This window comes from Trifolium pratense, linkage group LG3 (assembly GCF_020283565.1).
Source record: "Trifolium pratense cultivar HEN17-A07 linkage group LG3, ARS_RC_1.1, whole genome shotgun sequence".
Taxonomy (NCBI): domain Eukaryota; kingdom Viridiplantae; phylum Streptophyta; class Magnoliopsida; order Fabales; family Fabaceae; genus Trifolium; species Trifolium pratense.
The window spans coordinates 8,984,023-9,007,092 of record NC_060061.1 but is presented as its reverse complement, the minus strand read 5'-3'; the positions used below and the strand labels follow the sequence as shown (position 1 = coordinate 9,007,092).

General features: G+C 34.3%; 1 protein-coding gene, 2 long non-coding RNA genes, 10 other non-coding genes and 1 pseudogene across 23 annotated transcripts; all 14 read left to right on the top strand.

Moving 5' to 3' along the window:
• The first annotated feature begins 41 nt into the window (after positions 1-41).
• LOC123916995 (haloacid dehalogenase-like hydrolase domain-containing protein At4g39970) lies at positions 42-7,863 on the top strand. Of its 3 annotated transcripts, none has more exons than XM_045968598.1 (11): positions 42-513; positions 613-706; positions 5,704-5,748; positions 5,826-5,876; positions 6,048-6,122; positions 6,211-6,244; positions 6,368-6,423; positions 6,526-6,585; positions 7,265-7,324; positions 7,441-7,487; positions 7,587-7,863. In XM_045968598.1, the coding sequence occupies exons 1-11, from the start codon at positions 395-397 to the stop codon at positions 7,633-7,635; spliced, it is 690 nt and encodes a 229-aa protein (XP_045824554.1). In that variant the 5' UTR covers positions 42-394; the 3' UTR covers positions 7,636-7,863. The 3 variants fall into 3 exon arrangements, with proteins under 3 accessions (XP_045824554.1, XP_045824553.1, XP_045824552.1); XM_045968596.1 differs by lacking the exons at positions 42-513; positions 613-706 and adding exons at positions 4,005-4,505; positions 4,605-4,698; XM_045968597.1 differs by lacking the exon at positions 42-513 and having other exon boundaries at positions 541-706.
• On the top strand, positions 722-3,351 carry LOC123916996. The gene is made up of 2 exons (XR_006812348.1): positions 722-1,935; positions 2,797-3,351. It is a non-coding gene; the product is annotated as an uncharacterized LOC123916996 (long non-coding RNA).
• LOC123919255 lies at positions 937-1,132 on the top strand. The gene has a single exon (XR_006813164.1). It is a non-coding gene; the product is annotated as a U2 spliceosomal RNA (small nuclear RNA).
• LOC123919265 lies at positions 4,929-5,124 on the top strand. The gene has a single exon (XR_006813173.1). It is a non-coding gene; the product is annotated as a U2 spliceosomal RNA (small nuclear RNA).
• On the top strand, positions 6,910-7,105 carry LOC123919282. The gene has a single exon (XR_006813189.1). It is a non-coding gene; the product is annotated as a U2 spliceosomal RNA (small nuclear RNA).
• Positions 7,864-8,894: 1,031 nt separating the features above from the next.
• Positions 8,895-9,090, top strand: LOC123919243. Its single transcript, XR_006813152.1, has one exon. It is a non-coding gene; the product is annotated as a U2 spliceosomal RNA (small nuclear RNA).
• Positions 8,896-17,536, top strand: LOC123916994. 9 transcript variants are annotated; one of them, XR_006812339.1, is made up of 8 exons: positions 10,225-10,972; positions 11,112-11,189; positions 11,277-11,310; positions 11,561-11,773; positions 12,963-13,957; positions 14,166-15,421; positions 15,622-15,774; positions 15,899-17,536. It is a non-coding gene; the product is annotated as an uncharacterized LOC123916994 (long non-coding RNA). The 9 variants fall into 9 exon arrangements; XR_006812340.1 differs by having other exon boundaries at positions 11,561-13,694; positions 13,880-13,957; XR_006812347.1 differs by lacking the exon at positions 11,277-11,310.
• Positions 10,244-10,439, top strand: LOC123919264. Its single transcript, XR_006813172.1, has one exon. It is a non-coding gene; the product is annotated as a U2 spliceosomal RNA (small nuclear RNA).
• LOC123919284 lies at positions 12,176-12,371 on the top strand. Its single transcript, XR_006813191.1, has one exon. It is a non-coding gene; the product is annotated as a U2 spliceosomal RNA (small nuclear RNA).
• On the top strand, positions 13,263-13,442 carry LOC123919142 (annotated as a pseudogene).
• On the top strand, positions 14,917-15,112 carry LOC123919268. Its single transcript, XR_006813176.1, has one exon. It is a non-coding gene; the product is annotated as a U2 spliceosomal RNA (small nuclear RNA).
• On the top strand, positions 16,859-17,054 carry LOC123919286. The gene has a single exon (XR_006813193.1). It is a non-coding gene; the product is annotated as a U2 spliceosomal RNA (small nuclear RNA).
• A 790-nt stretch (positions 17,537-18,326) lies between the features above and the next one.
• On the top strand, positions 18,327-18,522 carry LOC123919100. Its single transcript, XR_006813030.1, has one exon. It is a non-coding gene; the product is annotated as a U2 spliceosomal RNA (small nuclear RNA).
• A 2,395-nt stretch (positions 18,523-20,917) lies between these two features.
• TRNAM-CAU lies at positions 20,918-21,002 on the top strand. Its single transcript is given in 2 exon segments — positions 20,918-20,955; positions 20,967-21,002. It is a non-coding gene; the product is annotated as a tRNA-Met (tRNA).
• The last annotated feature ends 2,068 nt before the right edge of the window (positions 21,003-23,070 follow it).

Sequence of the window (23,070 nt, the reverse complement as noted above, 5' to 3'; positions counted from 1 at the left end):
TAAATTAATTTAATTTTTTTTTTTTAAAAAAAAAAACAGAGTTAACACAAAGAGAGGGTAATGAAAATGAGAGTCACACAAAATAGAGAGTTAGTCAATAAAGTGATATGAAGATGATGATGGACTGTCATAGCCATAGCCATAGCCATGGCTTCTACTCTCAGTCTCACTCCCTCCATAACCACCACTTCTCGTTCCTATCTTTCACACACCAGACACAGTTTTCGATATCCCACAATTAAGTTACCTTCTTTCAACAATAATAACTGCAATAACAACCGTGTTTCCTTCAAGGTTTCAGCTTCATCTTCATCATCTTCTTTTCAAGCTCTCATATTTGACTGTGATGGTGTCATCTTAGAATCAGAGCATTTACATCGTCAAGCTTATAACGATGCATTTCTTCACTTCAATGTTCGTTCTCCTTCTTCTTCTTCTCAACCACTCAACTGGGATATTCAATTCTATGATTCTTCAGAACCAAATTGGTGGTGGCAAACCCAAAATGCGATGGTTCTTTTTTCTTTTGTTCTTCCAACTTTACTTCTTAGTATTATTGTTATTATGTTATGTTTGTGATTGTGTGCTTTTTATGTTTTTGGTATTTTTAAGGTACTTTAAGGAACATGGTTGGCCTTCATCAACGTTATTCAAAACACCTCCAACTAATGATGAACAACGAGCCGAGTTAATTGACACTCTTCAGGTGTTTTATGCTTTTCTTACTGTCATGTGTTTGACATCAAACACGCTTTTAATCTGAAGTGTTAGTAATTCGTAGTTAGAGATATCTGCTCATACTTTGTTTTGATTATTGTTAGAGTTCGATGGTTACTGCATTGGAAGTACTTAGGTTTTATGTCCCACATTGGTTAGATGAAATAACAAGTACTTAGGTTTTTGATATAAAACAAGAGTTCATTCTCTACGCAAATCATACCTTTCTCGGCCTTTTGGCTAAGATCAAGTGTAGTATCTGTTCTTATCAGTTTAATATCTGATATGTGGACCAATGGTTCACACGATATTAAATTTATTTTTTGAGGGGGAGAGTCCGCCACAATAGCTTGCTATTGGGTCTCTCAAGTGTCGCTTTTGTGTTGCACTATTGCAATTGCCTGGCACACCCCACCAAAGAAGTCTTAAGTTTTTTTGCCTTCTTTTCATGGTTAAGTACTTATTTCAAAAGCTTATGATGAAAGTGGCCTACAGGAGCGAAAAAATTTGACGACTGCCGGTGCTTTTGCTGACGATAAGAATAAGATGAGAAACAAGAAAGAGGTGAAGAAAGAGATGGGTAACCAGGTCAGTGAAAGTCAGTCAACGATTCTGACACCATCCGATTATTTGTTAAAACATTTGGCGAATGCGGAAATTATGGAAATCGATACCAATTATTGTAAAATGGCCTCTACTGCTGCCCTGCGCCGTAAAAATATAATTTTAGGAAAAGATGCATTTCGAAAGGCAATTAATAATTTGAGTAGAGCGGGACGACAAGATTGTACAGGAGGGATGCTTTTTTTTTTCCCTCAAAGGTGTTTGACGGTGATGCACCTTGTTCCGGAGGCTGCTTGTTCCAAAAACATGTTAGATTTTATATTAAGAAATTATATTCATGGCAAACGACCTGACTCTGAGTTGGTAAGCCAGCAGCAAAATTGGGGTAACATATCTAAAGAGCTCAATAAAGTAATTGAAAATCCTTTGGATATCACTCCAAGACAACAAAATATATTAAGTGAAGGCTGGACTCTTATCATGGAACAGTGATCAAGCTGGATATACAAGAAATTGATGAGGATGTCGAAGTTTTACCTAGCCATTATTCAGTTGAAGGTAATCTGAGAGGAGCAGATATACATGTTGTTTGTAACAATTCAAGTTTATAGTATAGAAGGCTCAGTACTTGATATGTCTTTCACCTTGTCTTGGGTATTTCTCCTTCTTCCTTCGTTTTAATCTCATTTGTTTTTGTATTTCAGGTTCATTGATAATAATCATTAGGTAGTAGTTAATAGTATTGTAGCTTGTCTTCAATTTTGTTCCCTTCTATTTTGAGAATCAATTTAAATGAGTTAGGTACTGTAACTAGCATTAGATTTTTCCTCATGATTATCTGTTATGTTCTGGATTGATTAGTGCTTTCTCTCTTTGAGCATTTTTTTATAATTAGTTTCCTCACCAGCTACAAATCATGTTTTATGAGGGAAATTGTGTGTATTGGACAAGTGGAATTGATGGTTTTCCGGCCTTGTCGTTGCTTGTCAAGTTGTCATCACTTTCTCCTCCCAATCTTGACCGCTGCAAGGTATTTAGCTTGATAGATAAATGTTGTGTTTGTGCGATCGAACCTAAAGATCCACCTTCTAGGCAATGAGAGAAATGCTTTGCCAGGTGGACTTCAAGAAAGTCGAGTACAAGTGAAAATATCAAGACAAAATCAAACAAGCTCTTCTAATCATATGAGAGTACCTTGCATTTGGTGATAAGACATAAATTTTGTTCATATGTGTAAGAGAAATTTTCCGCAGGTTCAGTTGTTAAGACAGATATCCCCAAAATCATGGCCATAGCACTCCAATTCTTCATCATTTGTAAACCAATGCCTTGTATTTGATGGTTGAAATTGCATTCCCCTTTTATATGCTATGCATTTGTTTTGAGTCAGACAGTGTGTACATATATGCTAATATAGACTAATGCCTTCTTTATGTGTTTTGTCGGGTTTAAAAAATTCGATAATGCCTTCAATAATAATAGTAATGAGATTTTGATTGAAAATGATTGTTATAGGAAATGTTGCATATTGAACTCATCATCGCCAAGCCAATTGTTTCTCAATCCTAAGAATTGAAAAAGATATCAAGCTGATTTCTACTGCATCTGTCCCTCCATTTCAATATCAGTATCACGACATCGGTTTTGTTTCGCTTATGAATGCTTGTCTCCCAAAGGGAACTACAATATCCAATGATGATGAGTTGAAAAATGTTGAATGTATGGCATCTATATCTTCTGGAGGCTTTCATGACTTTGTTTTGATGCTGCTTTTTTTCTTTGTTTTTGGAAGTTTTTTAAGGTTGATATGTATCTACTTTGAATGCTATAAAGGAGGGAGTGGATTTTTTGTACAAATTGGTGTTCTTAGTGTTGTGAATACTTATAAGTCACTTACATATTATCCAAATTGGTGTTCTTGGTGTTCTTAGTGTTGTGAATACTTAGTGTTTTGAATCATGTACTAGGTATATGTTTGAGTTGGAAATATTGATATACTTTCATGTCCCAAAAAAATGAAGGGATTTTTTTATCCTTCTATGTGAAAATAACAATTGAATACTTGAACAAGAGTAGTAATGTTGTATTTTTTATTTTTGTTTAGTTTTTTTTTATGAAGTTTGATATGATAAAAATGAATTGTGTTCAATGAGGAAGTGTATAGGTATCTGCCAATTAATTTGGATTTGGCATCTAAGCTTTTAACAGACAAGAATGAAATTAGTCTCTAGGAGAAGACTTGTGAGGTGAGGTATACTACGTAATAACTTTACAAACTGGAAATAAGTTTCCTTAAAGAATAGTTTCATATATTACTTTGATTTTTATTTATTGTTTTGAAAATTAAGAATGGGATGGTTATTATTTTTAATCTTAATTAATTAATAATAACATAAATAGGCCAATATGTCAATGTTGGCTATCTTAGTCAATTGACAATGATTCACCTTAAATTTCACAATAACTTTCAATTTAAATTATAGTGTTTAACGGAAAGACTTCGTTGATGGATAATATGTAAGTAACTCTGTCATTCCTCTTAGTTTAAACATTAAGACTTTCTCTCACTCTGGTGAACCTCGAGGTCCAACTCCCCTAATTTTTCTTTTAAATAAAAAAATCAATATATTAAAGAGACATAATATATATAATCAAAAATATTTTTAATACAAATAAAAAATATTAATTATATCTTTTGCACTTAAAGTTAAAATAAAGTAATCAATTACTAATTTGTTTATTTAGGGTAAAAAAAACAAAGTTAACATAAAGAGAGGGTAATGGAAATGAGAGCCACACAAAATAGAGAGTTGATCAATAAAGTGATATGAAGATGAAGATGATGATGGTGTCATAGCCATGGCTTCTACTCTCACTTTCACTCCCTCCATCACCACCACATCCCGTTCCTATCTTTCACACACCAAACACAGTTTTCGATATCCCATAGTTAAGTTACATTCTTTCAACAATAATAACTGTAATAACAACCGTGTTTCCTTCAAGGTTTCAGCTTCATCTTCATCTTCTTTTCAAGCTCTCATATTTGACTGTGATGGTGTCATCTTAGAATCAGAGCATTTACATCGTCAAGCTTATAATGATGCATTTCTTCACTTCAATGTTCGTTCTCCTTCTTCTTCTTCTCAACCACTCAACTGGGATATTCAATTCTATGATCAACTTCAGAACCAAATTGGTGGTGGCAAACCCAAAATGCGATGGTTCTTTTTTCTTTTGTTCTTGGAACTTTACTTCTTAGTATTATTGTTATTATGTTATGTTGTTGATTGTGTGCTTTTTATGTTTTTGGTATTTTTAAGGTACTTTAAGGAACATGGTTGGCCTTCATCAACGTTATTCGAAACACCTCCAACTAATGATGAACAACGAGCCGAGTTAATTGACACTCTTCAGGTTTTTTATGCTTTTCTTACTGTCATGTGTTTGACATCAGACACGCTTTTAATCTGAAGTGTTAGTAATTCGTAGTTAGAGATATCTATTCATCATTTGTTTTGATTATTGTTAGAGTTGGAAGGTTACTGCATTGGAAGTACTTAGGTTTTATGTCCCACATTGGTTAGATGAAATAACAAGGGCTTAGGTTTTTGATATAAAACTTGAGTTCATTCTCTACACAAATCATACCTTTCTCGGCCTTTTGGCTAAGATCAAGTGTAGTATCTGTTCTTATCAGTTTAATATCTGATATGTGAACCAATGGTTCACACGATATTAAATTTATTTTTTGAGGGGGAGAGTCCACTACAATAGCTTGCTATTGGGCCTCTTGAGTGTCGCTTTTGCGTTACACTATTGCAATTGCTTGGCACACCCCACCAAAGAAGTTTTAAGTTTTTTTGTATTCTTTTCATTGGTAAGTACTTATTTTAATAAGTGCTTACTGTTGGGGTTTTAACTGGTGCCTTTATTTGTGTTAAATGGATCTAGTTGATTCCATATGACATGAAGGATCCAATTAAGTGATTGCTTGAGTCAAAGTTTTGTTGAGTGAGGAAATCAAGTTTATGCATATACGAAAGTTCAGACGAGGGCATTTATTATGATAAATATTTATAAGGTGCACACAGGAACACGAAGCAATAAAGATGAACCATAGATTCCGAAAGTGTGAACTATGAGTACAAAGAACACTTGTATGCTTATGTTGCATGCATACTCACTTATTTTGGTTTTTCAAACAAAGAATCTGTCAATTGTTGCCTCACTTATGTTGCATGCACACAGGAACACGAAGCAATAAAGATGAACCATAGATTCCGAAAGTGTGAACTATGAGTACAAAGAACACTTGTATGCTTATGTTGCATGCATACTCACTTATTTTGGTTTTTCAAACAAAGAATCTGTCAATTGTTGCCTCACCAAGCGAATGGTGTGATTTTATTGTTCATGTAGGATTGGAAGACAGAAAGATACAAAGATATAATCAAGTCCGGCTCCGTAAGTAGATTTCTATATACTCTGTCTCCTAATATTCCACATCATTAAATTAAATTACCTGTACATTCTTGTCACAGGTAAAACCTAGACCAGGAGTTTTGAGATTAATGGATGAAGCCAGAGATGCCGTAAGATAACCTTATTTATCGGTCATATATTTTTGTACTGTTGTGATAGTTTCGTTTCACAAAGCATAAACTTGTTTACCGTTAAACAGGAACATTATGGTTCGGATCTCCGAATCAATTTTGAGATATCTGCTTATAAGTTTGTCATTTTTTGCTCAATTGCTGTTGCAGGGAAAAAAGCTAGCTGTTTGCTCTGCAGCAACTAAAAGTTCGGTTATTCTTTGTCTTGAAAACCTTATTGGAATCGTAAGCTCAATTTCGTACATGTTCTCATAATTCCTAGTAGGAATGTCTATTCATTTGCTTTCAACTGGGCTTATTTTCTCTGTTGTAGGAGCGCTTTCAAAGCCTCGATTGCTTCCTTGCTGGTATATTCATGCACACCACTTTTATATCTTACTATCGGCCATATAACATTAAAACACATGTTTCTTGCTTAAGAGTTTTGGACAAAGTTTAATCTTATTTATCCGTTTTATTTAAACTTTCAGGTGATGATGTGAAGGAAAAGAAGCCCGACCCATCAATATATTTGGCAGCATCAAAGGTTTTAATATGACAATACCATCAAGAACTAAAAAACATGAAATACGACGTTTCTTTTTTGTGCATACAACAGACTAAGTAATTTATATATTGTGCATTGCAGAAGCTGGGTGTATCCGAGAAAAACTGCTTGGTCGTAGAGGATAGTGTTATTGGTTTACAGGTAGATATCTGAGAAAAGTTGGGTCTATTTACTCAATCAATCTTGTCTTCATATTGTAGTTGGCATCAGTAAATGAGATATTAATTTACAAATCTTCATTTAGTTCCGTACCTTTCTAAATTGCATTTAATCATACTGTGTTATCCCGACTTTGTTAACTGTGGTTTGAAGAGAGAATTGTTACACTAGGATGGTTGCTGCATTAGACATTAGAAAGAAAGGCATAATAGACTACTCATGAGTTCTATGTCCCACATCGGTTTGATGAAATAACAAGCACTGAGATTTTTGATATAAAACAAGAGTTCATTCACATTACAACTCATACCTTTCTCGGCCTTTTGGCTAAGATCAAGTGTAGTATCTGTTCTTATCAGTTTAATATCTGATATGTGGGCCAATGGTCCACACGATATTAAATATATTTTTTGAGGGGGAGAGTCTACCACAGTAGCTTGCTATTGGGCCTCTCAAGTGTCGCTTTTGCGTTGCACTATTGCAATTGACAGGCACACCTCACCAAATAAGTCTTCAAGATTTTTTTTATTTTCTTTAGCATTTAATCATGTTTCAATCTCAATTCTTTATTTTAATTCTTTATTTTGTTTACTTTTCTCACTAAATTGTACTTAACCTTGTTAAAATTATAATCTTAATCTTAACTGATAAACCTCTACAGGCAGCATCAAAAGCAGGGATGTCCTGTGTGGTTACCTACACATCTTCCACAGCTGAACAGGTAAGGACCCTTCATATTAATTTAACAACGAAATACTAACCAATTTGATATTGAGCTTGGAGGCGAAAAACTGGCCGCATGATGACATAACCGCTTCTATTTTGGATGTAATGTAGGATTTCAAAGAGGCAGTAGCAATCTACCCTGACTTGAGTAACGTAAGGTATAAATATAGTTATAATAACGCATCGCTGAAAACTATATATATTAGGATATTCTCAATTTAAACGCAACAACTGAAATTTGGCGAACCATCATGCAGCTTGAAAGATTTGGAGTTACTACTTGAAGATATTGTAGCTGCTAAATAGGAGAATTGTATATGACTTGGAAATGTGACTATATAAGTTGCGCTGAATTGGTTGGTTTCTATGAGGAAAACGGGTTGAAAGTTTGAGGTTTATCAGAAGGCTAAGGTCTTGTTGTTTATACATGTTTTTTTATGTATTCATTGACAGCCGATGTATACATGGACATAATGTGGGTTCAATTCATTGCAAAATGTAATATAATTCAGTATCCATTGTTTGTATTTTCAATGCTTCTCATAGCATGGAAGTTTGTTTCCTCCTTAAGATCCTTAAGAAGGAACATTTTTTTAGACGAGCAAAATCATATCATTTCATTAATAATAACATTATGAATACAAATTGGTATACTCTCATAAACTTGAGGATTAGCTGTATATGCTATGAGCCACCATGTAAGCTTGCCTCCTAGGAAACTCTACCAATGGAGTTTGGACATCGGACATAATTCAGTTTTGAGTCTGACACAACTATGAATAGTGTTCCCTAGCTCCGAAAAATCAGATGTGGGAGTGTTGGAAGGTCCACCACAGTCTTAAAAGCTAACCATAATAAAATATCATCAGCATTGAAATCCATCTTCAAAGAAGTGGCACTCACATTACACTTAAGCTTATCTGCTGGGGGTTTTTCTCCACAGAATCTGACGAGATCCATCGAATGCAGCTTGCAGGCTGCCTGGGTGTGCTATGATTTGCTGCACGCGACCGCTGCAGAAATACGCGGCCCTGTGACTAACCGCGGTGATGTCCTAGGTTCCTTCACATAAATGCAACAAAGGTGCTGCATGGAGAAGAACAAATTCCACTGACTCCCAATATCTGTGTTGCTTCCAAAGAGAGATTAAATCTGGGCAAGACATAAACAGATGCCACACGGATTCATCCTGCTGCTTGCACCAAAGACATGATAATGGACATTGCACTCCTTTGTTTCTAAGGTGTGTACTGGGAACTGGTAAGTAGGTAGAGCAGTCTCCAAATTGAGATTTTCTAGTAAATGAAATTTCAATTTACAAATCTTCATTTCATTCCTTATCTCGCCGAATTGCATTTAATCGTGTTACGAATACTGTTATCCTGACTTTGTTAAACACATTAACTATCCAAGGTTTGAAGAGACAATTGTTAGATGGTTGCTGCGTTGGATTTTAGAAAGAAAGAAATATTATACTACTCATTATTATGTCCCACACTGGTTAGATGGAATAACAAGTACTAAGGTTTTTGATATAAAAGGACAGTTCTTTCTCTACAAAAATCATACCTTTCTCGGCCTTTTGGCTAAGATCAAGTGTAGTATCTGTTCTTATCAGTTTAATATCTGATATGTGAACCAATGGTTCACACGATATTAAATTTATTTTTTGAGGGGGAGAGTCCACCACAATAGCTTGCTATTGGGCTTCTCAAGTGTCGCTTTTGTGTTGCACTATTGCAATTGCCTGGCACACCCCACCAAAGATGTCTTAAGGTTTTTTGTTTTCTTTTCATGGGTAAGTACTTCTTTGAATAAGTACTTATGTTGGGTTTTTAACATACGTACTCATGTGTAAGTATCCTTCTTACGAACTAGAGATTTAGCAATCAACTTAGTGGCTTTCACTCCTTGGTCTATTGTCTATCGACGCCCTGATTCAGGTAGTTTTTTCATCCCAGCAGCCTTGACCTGATATCAGGGTATATAAAACAGGATTGAGACTATGATCTCCGGTTAAATTAGCCACGTTCCAGCTAAAAGCTAGTCGAACTAGAGCTTGCATTACGAGGGAGAATTCTCCTGCTGGGAATTAGATCCTAAGCCCCATGTTAAAGTATTTAGTATTGATTTGTTTTTTGATTATTCAGTTTGCCGAAGCATATGAAGTTTCGGATTCAATTATTGCTTTGTTAATATCTCCCTAAATTACAATTAATCTTGTTATATAACTAAAAAAGATGATTGACAAAACCAGGGATGCCCCGCGTGGTTACCTACAAATCTTCCAAAGCTGATCACGTAAGGACCCTTCACATGAATGTAACAGCAAAATACTAACTAATTTGACATTGAAATCGGAGGGTAAAAACTAGCTGCAGGATAACATAACTGTTCTGTTTTGGATCTAATGTAAGATTACAAAGAAGCCATAGCAATCTACCATGACTAAGCAATGTAAGGTATTCACAATTTAGACGCAGCTGCTAAATTTTGTTAACCATCACGCAGATGAGACGGTGGAAGCAGGTCCTCTGGAGATTGTTACCGCGGTAATAAGCATTGTATTCACTGTAATATACACTGACTGGGTCACACACCATTGATGTTTGCTTTAAGAAGCAAGGCTTTCCACCACATTACCGAAAGAACAATAATGACGCCGGTACCACTGAAAATGAAGATGATAACAATTCAGGATTTACACCAGAACAGTAATTGACTATGGAGCTTGGCTGCTATCTGAACAGAAATTGTTACACTACTTAGAGTATATGGTTGTTGCATTGGATTTTAAAAAGAAAGAAATAGTATACTAATACTACACATGGGTTATATGTCCCACATCGGTTAGATGCAATAACAAGTGTTGAGGTTTTTGATATAAAACAAGAGTTCATTCATATTACAACTCATACCTTTCTCGGCCTTTTGGCTAAGATCAAGTGTAGTATCTGTTCTTATCAGTTTAATATCTGATATGTGGGCCAATGGTTCACACGATATTAAATTTATTTTTTGAGGGGGAGAGGCCACCACAGTAGCTTGCTATTGGGTCTCTCAAGCGTCGCTTTTGTGTTGCACTATTGCAATTGCTTGGCGCACCCCACCAAAGAAGTCTTTTAAGTTTTTTGTATCCTTTTATATGTTAAGTACTTATTGGTAATGTTAAGTACTTATTTGTATAAGTAAGGAAGTACTTATGCCTTTATTCGTGTTAAATGGATCTATTTGATTCCATATGACATGAAGGATCCAATTATGTGATTGCTTGAGTCAAAGTTATTTGAGGGATGAAATCAAGTTTTTGCACCTATGAAAGTTCGAACACTTGTATGCATAACTCGCTTATTTTGGTTTTTTAAACAAAGAATCTGTTAATTGTTGCCTCACTAAGAGAATGGTGTCATTTTATTGTTCATGTATGATTGGGAGACAGAGAGATACAAAGATATAATCAAGTCCGGCTCTGTAAAAGATTTCTATATACTCCCTCTCCTAATATTCCACATCCGTGAATTGCGAATATAGTATTTTCTGTTGATAAGCTATCATTAAATTAAATTAAATTACCTGTACATGTTTGGTACATGTAAAACCTAGACCAGGAGTTTTGAGATTGATGGATGAAGCCAGAGATGCCGTAAGATAACTTTATTTATCAGTTATATATTTTTGTACTGTTGTGATATCTAGTTTCATTATGCAAAGCATAAACTTGGTTACCGTTATTGAGATATCGGCTTGTAAGTTTGTCATTTTCTGCTCAATTGCTGTTGCAGGGAAAAAAAACTAGCTGTTTGTTCTGCAGCAACTAAAAGTTCAGTTATTCTTTTTGTCTTGAAAACCTAATTGGAACTGTAAGCTCAATTTCGTACATGTTCTCATTATTGGTAGTAGGAATGTCTATTCATTTTCTTTCAACCGGCTTATTTTCTCTGTTGTAGGAGCGATTTCGAAGCCTTGATTGCTTCCTTGCTGGTATATTCATTCACACGCCTTTTATATTGTAATATCGGTCAAAGAACATTATTGTAATATCAGTCAAAGAACATTATTGTAATATCAGTCAAAGAACATTAAAACATACATGTTTACTGCTTAAGAGTTTTGGACCAAAACATATTCCATGTTGTCATGCATATTGAAACATTTTATCAATTTTTTTAGTCTAGCAATACTTTGCATAGTCAAGTTTAAACTTATCTATCCATTCTATTTAAACTTTCAGGCGATGATGTGAAGGAAAAGAAACCCGACCCATCAATATCTTGGGCAGCTTCAAAGGTTTTAATATGACAATCCATCATGAACTAAGAAACGTGAAATTATGTCGTTTCTTTTTTGTGCATATAGCAAGTAATTTATATATTGTGCATTGCAAAAGCTGGGTGTATCCAAGAAAAACTGCTTGGTCGTAGAGGATAGTGTTATTGGTTTACAGGTAGATATCCGAGAAAAGTTGGATCTATTTGCTCAATCAATCTCTTTATATGTTTTGTGCAAAAGGAAAATAAAAATAAGACCACTATCTTAGCTTGTGTTGGTAAGTTAGAGGGCAATAAAAATTGCTATTTCTTATTGTAGGCTTAAGTAAATGATATGTCAATTTACAGATCTTCATTTCACTCCTTAATATCTTGCTAAATTGCATTTAATCATACCGTTAAGTTATCCAAACTTTGTTAACTGTGGTTTGAAGAGAGAATTGTTAGGTTGCTGAATTGGACAATAGAAAGAAAGAAATAATATACTACTCATGAGTTCTATGTCCCACATTGGTTAGATGGAATAACAAGTACTGAGGTTTTTGATATAAAAGGACAGTTCTTTCTCTACACAAATCATACCTTTCTCGGCCTTTTGGCTAAGATCAAGTGTAGTATCTGTTCTTATCAGCTTAATATCTGATATGTGGACCAATGGTTCACACGATATTAAATTTATTTTTTGAGGGGGAGAGTCCACCACAATAGCTTGCTAATGGGCCTCTCTAGCGTCGCTTTTGCGTTACACTATTGCAATTGCTTGGCGCACCCCACCAAAGAAGTCTTAATTATTTTTGTTTTTTTTCTTGGGTAATTACTTGTTTGAATAAGTATTCATGCGTTGTCTTTCTCACAAAGGCTAAGATCCTGTTGTTTATACATGTTTTTTATGTATTCATTGACTGCTGATGTATACATGGATTCAATTGATTGCAAAATGTAATAAAATTCAGTATCCATTGTTTGTATTTTCAATGCTTCCCATCGATTTCCCTTCATAGTTTATCAAATTAGAGTGCATCAAAGTTGAGATGTTTTTATTTTATCATTTTTCATATGATTAGTTAGATCCTTAAGAGAGCATTTTTTTAGACAAGCAAAATCTTATCATTTCATTGATAATAACATCGTGAATACAATTTGGTATTCACTGTCATAAACTTGGGGATTAGCTGTATATGTAGCCACTCGAGCAATAAACATATGTGGGGGTGTTGGAAGGTCCACCACGGTCTTCGAATCTAACTATAATAATATATCATCAGCATTGAAATCCATCTTCAAAGAAGTGGCACTCACATTACACTTAAGCTTACCTGCTGAGGGTTTTTCTCCACCGAATCTGACGAGAGCCATCGATTGCAGGCTGCCTTAGTGTGCTATGACTTGCTGCACGTGGCTGCTTTGGAAAGACGAGGTCCTGTGACTAACTGTGGTGATGTCCTCGGTTCCTTCCCATAAATGCAAATTTTGACTATGCCACGGGCTCCATATGCAACAAATTCCACTGACTCCCAATATCTGTGTTGCTTCCAAAGAGGGATTAAATCTGGGCAAGACATAAACAGATGCCACACGGATTCAGACTGCTGCTTGATAATGGACGTTGCACTCCTTTGTTTCTAAGGCGAGTTCTGGTAAGTAGGCAGCAGGTCTCCAAACACATTCACTATCCAAGGTTTGAAGAGACAATTGTTAGACTTGGATGGTTGCTGCATTGGTCCAATGGTCCACACGATATTAAATTTATTTTTTGAGGGGGAGAGTCCATCACAGTAGCTTGCTATTGGGCCTCTCAAGTGTCGCTTTTGCGTTTCACTATTGCAATTGCCAGGCACACCCCACCAAAGAAGTTTTAAATCTTATATCACTATTTTTTTTTTTATATGATATGTGAATCTAGTTGATTCAATATGACATGAAGAATGTAACTAAGTGATTGCTTGAGTCAACTTTATTTGGATTGAGGAAACAAGCTTATGCAACTATGATAATAACTCACTTGTTTTGAGTGGTAACACTGAAGGCCCTGTCAATTGTTGCCTCACTTAGAGAATTACACATTCCTGGGATGGATGAGGCCAGAGATGCTGTAAGGTAACTTGTTTACCGGTTATACATATTTTTGAACTATTGTGAAATTTGTTGCAGAAAGTAAAATTCTTTGTGACTGTTGAGGTGAGTAATATGAGTTGTTTTGATTATTGTTCATACTCATCATTTGGTTGGTTAGGGATACATGCTTACAAGCTTTTCACTTTTTTGCTCAATCCATGTTTCAGTAGGGGTAAAATCTAGCTGTTTGCTCTGCAGCAACTAAAAGTTCAGTTATTCTTTGTCTTGAAAACCTTATTGTAATGGTAAGCTCAATTTTGTACGTGTCCTCGCTGTTTGGAGAAATTTCTTTATTAGTTTGTGTTCAAAGCCTTGATTGCTTCTTTGCTGGTATATTCATTCACACCACTTTTATATCTTAATATTTGTCACAGAACATTGCAACATATGTTTCCTGATTAAGCATTTTCGACCAAGTTTAACCTTATTTATCCGTTCTGTTTAAACTTGCAGGCGATGACGTGAAGGAAAAGAAGCCGGATCCATCAATATATTTGACAGATTCCAAGGTTTTAATATGACAATACCATAAAACCCACTTGGGGTTGGTCTAATGGTGTTGGTTTGGGTCCTTGGAGTATGCTCCTCTCAAGGTCTCAGGTTCGATTCCCCCTGGTGCCAATTTCGGTGGGCTAAGTCCATACATAGCAAAAAAACTCTGGCTTTAAATGGGCCCCGCAAGTGGGCGGTGGGATTGGTCCCCTTGGATTAGTCGGTCCTAAGGCCGGATACCAAGTTTTAAAAAAAAATAAAAAATGACAATACCATGAAAAACATAAAAATGTGAAATTCCAAGGTTTCTGTTTTGTATCAAGTGCCAACAGACCAAGTATAATTTTTATGTTATCAGAAAAAAAAAACTGCTTGGTGTTAGAGAATATTGTTATTGGTTTATAGGTAGATCTTCTCATGTTATCAATACCCATGTTTTCAGTAGGAATTTCCGAGTTTGATCTCGAAAACTAACATAAATGAAGATGATAACAATTCAGGATTTACACCAGCACAGAAATTGGCTATGTAGCTTGGCAGCTATCTGAACAGAAATTGTTAGACTACTTAGAGTATATGGTTGCTGCCTTGGATTTTAAAAAGAAAGAAATAGTATCTACTACACATGAGTTCTATGTCCCACATCGGTTAGATGTAATAACAAGTACTGAGGTTTTTTATATAAAACAAGAGTTCATTCTCTTATCAAATCATACCTTTCTCGGCCTTTTGGCTAAGATCAAGTGTAGTATCTGTTCTTATCAGTTTAATATCTGATATGTGGGCCAATGGTTCACACGATATTAAATTTATTTTTTGAGGGGGAGAGTCCACCACAATAGCTTGCTATTGGGCCTCTCAAGTGTCGCTTTTGTGTTGCACTATTGCAATTGCCTGGCACACCCCACCAAAGAAGTTTTAAATCTTATCTCACTAAATTGCATTTAATCATGTTATGATGTCATGCTATGAATTGGATATAGTTTATTCAATATGACATGAAGTATCTAATGAAGTGATTGCTAGAGTCAAAGTTTTTTGGATTGAGGAAACAAGCTTATATGCGCCTATGAAAGTTCCAACACTTGTGTGCTTATGTTGCCTGCATAACTAACAAACTTATTTTGACATTTAAACACAGAAGACCCTGTCAATTGTTTCTTCACTTAGAGCATTGCACATTCCTGGGTTATGGATGAGACCAGGGATGCTGTAAGGTAACCTTGTTTACCGGTTATACATATTTTTGAACTATTGTGATCTCAACTTTCAATTTTGTTGCACAAAGTATAATTCTTTGTGACTGTTGAGGTGAGTGCAATATGAGCTGTTTTGATTATTGTTCATACTCATCATTTGGTTGGTTAGGGATATATGCTTATAAGTTTGTCACTTATTTGCTCAATCGATGTTTCAGGAGGGATAAAATCTAGCTGTTCGCAACTAAAAGTTCTGTTATTCTTTGTCTCGAAAACAATTGTAATTGTAAGCTCAATTTTGTACGTGTCCTCGCTATTGGGAGGAATTTCTTTATTAATTTGTGTTCAAAGCCTTGATTGCTTCCTTGCTGGTATAATTCATTCACACCACTTCTATATTTTAATATTTGTCGCAGAACATTGAAACATATGTTTCCTTCTTAAGAGTTTTAGACCAAGTTTAACCTTATTTATCCGTTTTATTTAAACTTTCAGGTGATGGCATGAAGGAAAAGAAGCCGGATCCATCAATATATTTGACAGTTTCCAAGGTTTTATTATGACAATACCATCTTTGTCAAAAAAAAAAAAAATACGACAATACCATCAAAAACATAAAAATGTGAAATTCCAAGGCTTTTGTTTTGTATCAAGTGCCAACAGACCAAGTATATTTTTTATGTTATCAGAAAAAATGCTAAGGTATAGACCAAGTTAGAGGGCTAGGGAAAAAATGCTACGCGTGGATAGCTTGGTTGGTGAGCTAAGGGACATTGAAGGAGTTTTCAGAAGGAGGTCCCGAGTTTGATCTTGAAAACTAACATAAAAGAATTACTAATTTCTAACATTTTTCTATCAAGAAAAATTAAAAGAAAAGAAAGAGGGCAAGGAAAATTATTGACGAGATCTGACGAGATCCATCGATCGCAGGCTGCCTGGGTGTGCTATGACTTGCTGCATGCGACTGCTGCAGAAAGACGTGGCCGTGTGACTAACCGCGGCGACGTCTTCGGTTCCTTCACATAAGTGCAAATTTTGACTATGCCACCGGCTCCGCAGCAGATAACATCAGTTACTGCATTGAAAATGCAACAAAGTTGCTGCAAATTTGAAGAATCAGTGCAAGCTGTTTCATGGAGAAGAACAAACTCCACTGACTCCCAATATTCGTTGCTGGCTTAAGTAAATGAAATTTCAATTTAATAATCTTCGTTTCGCTCCTTATCTTGCCGAATTGCGTTTAATCATGTTACGAATATTGTTATCCTGACTTTGTTAAACACATTCACTATCCAAGGTTTGAACAGACAATTGTTAGACTTGGATGGTTGCTACATTGGATTTTAGAAAGAAAGAAATATTATACTACTCATTATTATGTCCCACATTGGTTAGATGGAATAACAAGTGCTCAGGTTTTTGATATAAAAGGACACTTCATTCTCTTTGCAAATCATACCTTTCTCGGCCTTTTGGCTAAGATCAAGTGTAGTATCTGTTCTTATCAGTTTAATATCTGATATGTGGACCAATGGTTCACACGATATTAAATTTATTTTTTCAGGGGGAGAGGCCACCACAGTAGCTTGCTATTGTGTCTCTCAAGCGTCGCTTTTGTGTTGCACTATTGCAATTGCATGGCGCACCTCACCAAAGAAGTGTTCAAGTTTTTTTCTCCTTCCAATGGGAAACTACTTATTTGAATAAGTAGTTGACAAATAAGTACATCCAGTTAGGTTTTAAACAGTTGCTGGAAATTATTTGAAGGTTGGACTGTATTGGTTATTTGGATTGAATCCTTTAATTATTTGAATGGTTATTTTGGCTTCGGACTCTTGCATTGTAGTTTGAAATATTTGCATTTGTTACTTCAAGATATTGTAGTTGCTAAATAGAAGAATTGTTTATGACTTAGAATGTTACTATATAGGATATATGATAAGATGCCTTAAATTGATTTCTGTGAGGCTAAGATCCTGTGTTTTTTTCTTTCTTTCTTTTACATGTTTTACGTGTATTCAATTCATTGCAAAATGTAATGAGGTTCGTTTGGAATTAATTGTATTGTGAGATTCATACCGAACATTTCCATGATCTTAACCTTGTGATAAATGAGAACTCGGATTCTACCGATACTGATTCCAACAATGACACTGTTTTGGGAAACTCTTCAACCCCAAAACAAGTTATCAACAAGATATGCTGGCTTCCGATTTTATGTTTTTCTTACTTTAATTTTCACTGCTATTCATGACTTACACAATGGACACACGCTGATGTGACCGAACATTGTCACATTGACAACGGACATGCACGGACACGACCAAACATTGTCACGTTGACATGTGTTCGATATCATATACACCTTCAATTTTAAGTGTTAATGCTAGACTAGATAGCATGGCTATTACCAGAACAAAAATTGTGTAGTAATTTAGTACTTAGGAGCTTCACTATTTAGCGAACATGTTTGACATTGTTCACGGGATGAAACTTGAATGTGCATTCCAGAAGCTGGGTGTATTAGAGAAAAACTGCTTGGTGGTAGAGAAGTGTGTTATTGGTTTACTGGTAGATCTTCTCATGTTATCAATACTCTATTTGCTTAAACCATCTCTTTATATATGTTCTGCAAAAGTATCTTAGGTTGTGTTAGAATGTTAGAGGGCAAGGTAACCTTATCTCGTCAAATTGCATTTATACGTGTTAAGAATACTGTAATCCTGACTTTGTTATGTGTGGTTAAGCCTAAGCAAATTCATCATCCAAAGGTTTGAAGAGATAATAGTAAGACTTGGATGGTCGCTGCACTGGAATGAGATAAGGAGATGTACTCACGAGTTCTATGTCCCACATCGGTTAGATGAAAATTCAAGTACTGAGGTTTTTGATATAAAACAAGAGTTCATTCTGTTAGCAAATCATACCTTTCTCGGCCTTTTGGCTAAGATCAAGTGTAGTATCTGTTCTTATCAGTTTAATATCTGATATGTGGATCAATGGTTCACACGATATTAAATTTATTTTTTGAGGGGGAGAGTTCACCGCAATAGCTTGCTATTGGGCCTCTCAAGTGTTGCTTTTGCGTTGCACTGTTGCAATTGCCTGGCATGCCCCACCAAAGAAGTTTTAAATCTTATCTCACTAAATTGCTTTTAATCATGTTATCATATGAATATAGTTGATTCAATATGACACTAATTGCTGATTGCTTCTTTGCACAAAGTATAATTATTTGTGATTGTTGAGGTGAGTGCAAACATGATTTGTTTTGATTATTTGCTCATACTCATCATTTGGTTGGTTAAGGATATATGCTGTTTGCTCTGCAGCAACTAAAAGTTCAGTTATTCTTTGTCTTGAAACTTCTTTTTTAATTTGTGTTCAAAGCCTTGATTGCTTCTTTGCTATTATATTCATTCACACCACTATTATATCTTAATATTTGTCACAGAAATTGAAACATATGTTTGTTTCCTGCTAAGAGTTTTGGACCAAGTTTAACCTTATTTATCCGTTTTGTTTAAACTTTCAGGTGATGACGTGAAGGAAAAGAAACCGGATCCACAAATATATTTGACAGCTTCCAAGGTTTAAATATGACAAATACCTTCAAAAACATAAAAATGTGAAATTCCGAGGTTTCTATTTTGTATCAAATGCCAACAGACCAAGTATAATGTTTATGTTGTGTGAATTGCAGAACCTAGGTGTATTAGAGAAAAACTGCTTGGTGGTAGAGTTAAGGGACAATGAAGGAGTTTTCAGTAGGAAGTCCTGAGTTTGATCTCGAAAACTAACATAACATAGCCACTAATTGCTAATGCCATAAATGTTTTAGATATAAAAAATAGTACATGAGTCTTTTGCATGAGAAGGATATATAAAGTCCTTAGCGCAGAACCAATGCCATAAATGTGAGGACAAATACGATGTATTCACCATTAATGGTTAGCCGTTATAGAAAGACTGGCTTCTGTTGCCGTTGGACAGGACGGTGTGATGTTAGGTCAGGGTCATATTGGGCCGAACTCGACATAGAAGCGGGTGCACTCAACCAGAACATATTTCAAATTCAAATGTAACTTAAAAAACATGAGTGTCTTGATGTTCATAAAATCTTTTAAATAATTTTTTTTTCTTACAAGTACAACTCAATTGATAATTACAGATATATTTGATACGTTAGGGCGCTGGTTCAAATTTGCAATTCTCTAGACTTGACGTGTATGATTTTCGTCACTAAACAATTTGATAAAATAAAAAACTAATTTTTTGAAAGAAAAACAATTATTTTACGTTATATATTTTAATATTTTGCACCTAGATTGTTTTTTGACGAAAACAAACTCAACTCATTTCATTCATCAATAGAGTTTTAATACAAGAAGGTAACAACTCAAATAAATAGCGACTAGACCAAGAAATAGCCGTCCTAGCAAGCGTATGAGCCACCATATTCGTTTGTCGCTTTACAAACTTCATCTCAAAGTGGATAATTAGACAAAATACATTTAATGCTAAATTCAAAGACCGGTACGTGAATGATCATGCTTTTAGAATCGGTCTCAAATATAACATTCATGCAAAACAAAAAGCAATCGTCAGTAAAAAGAAGGTGGGACTCGACATATCTTCTCGCCATGTAAGTCACCCTGCGCCATTGACTTTTTAATAAGGGCTGACAATCCTTCCGCCACCAAAATGAAAAGTTAAGGAGAGAGGAGATCTCCTTGTCTCAGTCCTCTACACCAATCTTCTCAAAATTCATCAACACCAAGTAATTTACCGAACTCACACAAAGCATCATCCAATGTATCCACTTCTCAACAAAGCCTAGTCTTTCCAACATACTTCTCAAGAATCCCCAATCCACTATATCATAGGCCTTACTAATGTCAATTTTGAGAGTTAGTTCTCCTCTATCATCAATAATAGCACCTACAATTTGAAATAGAAATATCATCAATAATAGGCAGTTAGTGATTATAGTTACAAACTCTTGATATGGAAGAAAAAATGAAGGTGGTTGCTTTTTTTAAATTTTTATTTTTGATTTTTAACCCTCTGATTATCACAAAAGTATAGGTTTTCCATGTTACCGGACGAAAACTAGCTGCAAGATGACATAACAATCTACCCTGACTTGAGTACCGAAACATTTAGTTATATTATAACATTATAAGTATTCTCATTAGACGCATCAACTAAAATTTTGTGAATCATCATATGCAACTTGAAAGATTTGGAATTACTACTACAACAAGATATTGTAACTGCTAAATAGAAAAAATTGTCTATGACTTGAAAATGTTAATATGTTATTATATAAGTTGCCTTGAATTGGTTTCTATGAACAAAATGGATTGAAGGTTTGAGATTGATCACAAGGCTAAGATCCTTTTTTGTTTTGTTGTTGATGTATACATGGACAAAATGTTCACCCAGTTCATTTCAGAAAATCTTGGTACGAAGTGTATTTGTAGCAATAATGCAAGAAACTAATAATAAATTGGGGTGGTGGCGCAGTTGGCTAGCGCGTAGGTCTCATAGCTACTGAGTAATCCTGAGGTCGAGAGTTCGAGCCTCTCTCACCCCATACCCCCTTAAATGTTTTTGTGTTCTTTTTTCCAAAGGATTCTTTTTCTGTTGTTACTATTGTTCAATTTTTTATTCAAAAACTTATAAAATAACAAATAAATAATAAGCAAGCACGAATGATATATTTGTAATATGGTTATATGGTTGGTAAATGACTTTCTATTTTGAATATATCTGTTTATTGTTTACAGTTTTAATTATTTTTTAGTTCTAAATTTGATCATAATTGGACTAGTTCTATTTGTTTTTCTATGAGAGAAATGAATAAGTGTGCCCATATGTTGGATAAATGTGATTTTTAAGCTTCATTTTCGATTGTTGAGCATGTTGCTCCCTATTTGAATTCTCTTTTGATGTATGATGCTGAAGTTTGAATCTCTCACCTTTAATTTTAGTTAATGCAAAATCTCTTTTATCAAAAAAAAAAAAAAAAGAGTGCATGTTTAAAAATTCAAATATAGCATTTTCAAACTCGAGTTTTTTGAAGCATATGTCTAAATATAATGTCTACAAACTTAAGTTTTAAATATAAATTTAAATATAATGTCAAAATAATTAGGATCTTGGATGTATCAAATTTCAAATATACAAAATTTCAAATGTCACTTAGAAAACATAAGTATCTTGATGTTTAAAATCTAAAATTTAACTTTTGAAAATATAAAGTCAAAAAAAAAAAATTGAAAATATATTTTATAAGGGTTAAAGATCCTTTACAAAATAGTTAAAATATTATATTTTACAAATATGATTTTAATACATATTTAGTACTATATTCATAGGTATAGATAAATATGAAAAGTATAAATAAAACAAAGTGGGTGAATATCTATATATCTATACTATACTATACTATATATAAAGATGATACATAAGTTTTGGTGTGGACTTTTCATAATACCAACAATATCCTTGATTTTTTTAGTTGCAACAAAAAAAATTTATTAACAAAGACACATTTTTTTTTTAGCTGCAAAAATATTTTATTAACAAACTGACCATAACATAAAGCATATTTTTTTGTTGACATAAGTTAGACACAAGCTGGCGCAGAACGCGTCTGCCTAGCCCGCTAGTGTAGATATGTAGATAAAGTAAATGAGTAATGAAAAACCATTTTAATAAATATGGTCAAAAAGTCTAGGCTAATAAAATACTGTAATAAGGTATTAAAAGTTATTCAACAAATTTAAAAAAAGTACTCAATATTATTAAAACAATTATGGTACGTACATTATTAAGGTCTAAATGTTTATAATTATTCTTTTTTAGAGGAGACTCATTTTGGCTATAAATAACTAAACGTTGTTTAACATATCACTCAGTAATACATATCTATTTTATTTTTCTTTGCAACTTAAGCTTTGTTATAATGGAAAATCTTTTCATGATATTCATGAAGTTTGTGGTGTTAATTGTTGCTATTGCAGGTGTTTTTACTGGCAATGTCCAAGGTCTACCACCTTGTTGTCCTAACCGTGGAATAGAATGTCAACCAATTCACTGTAAAAAACCCCCATGCTGCATACCAAGGCCACCACCCAAGCTTTAAGACTCTTCTATTATTATTAAACCAACCATTTTGTAATTGAGAAAATTTTATATCCTATATAACAAATTAATGAATAAGATTGGTTAATTTAAATTACAGTTTCTTGTTCTCTATTATTTTTGTATTTAATATGAGTTATTTTTGTGAATGTATAAATGTTTCGATAAGTGGGTCGCGGATCCAGGATCCTAGGTCGGAGGTGCAGATTTTTTAACGTAGTTAATGATTACAATAGATACATTTCAAAAAATTAATTATAATTAATATGTAAGTAAAAAATTCACACTATTAAATTTATAATTTTGTCATTTTTAGCTTATTAATTTTTCTGAAAGAAAAACATAATTACTTTTGTATCATCAATAATAGACGGTTAGTAATTAATAATTATAGTTATAGTAATTAATAATTATAGTTCATCCGTTCATTGGAGTGGTAGATTTTACTAAATTTTGGAGGTATTATATGTGGATGTTTTCTCTCCCAACCCCCCTCAATTCTTTTCTACCCCCCA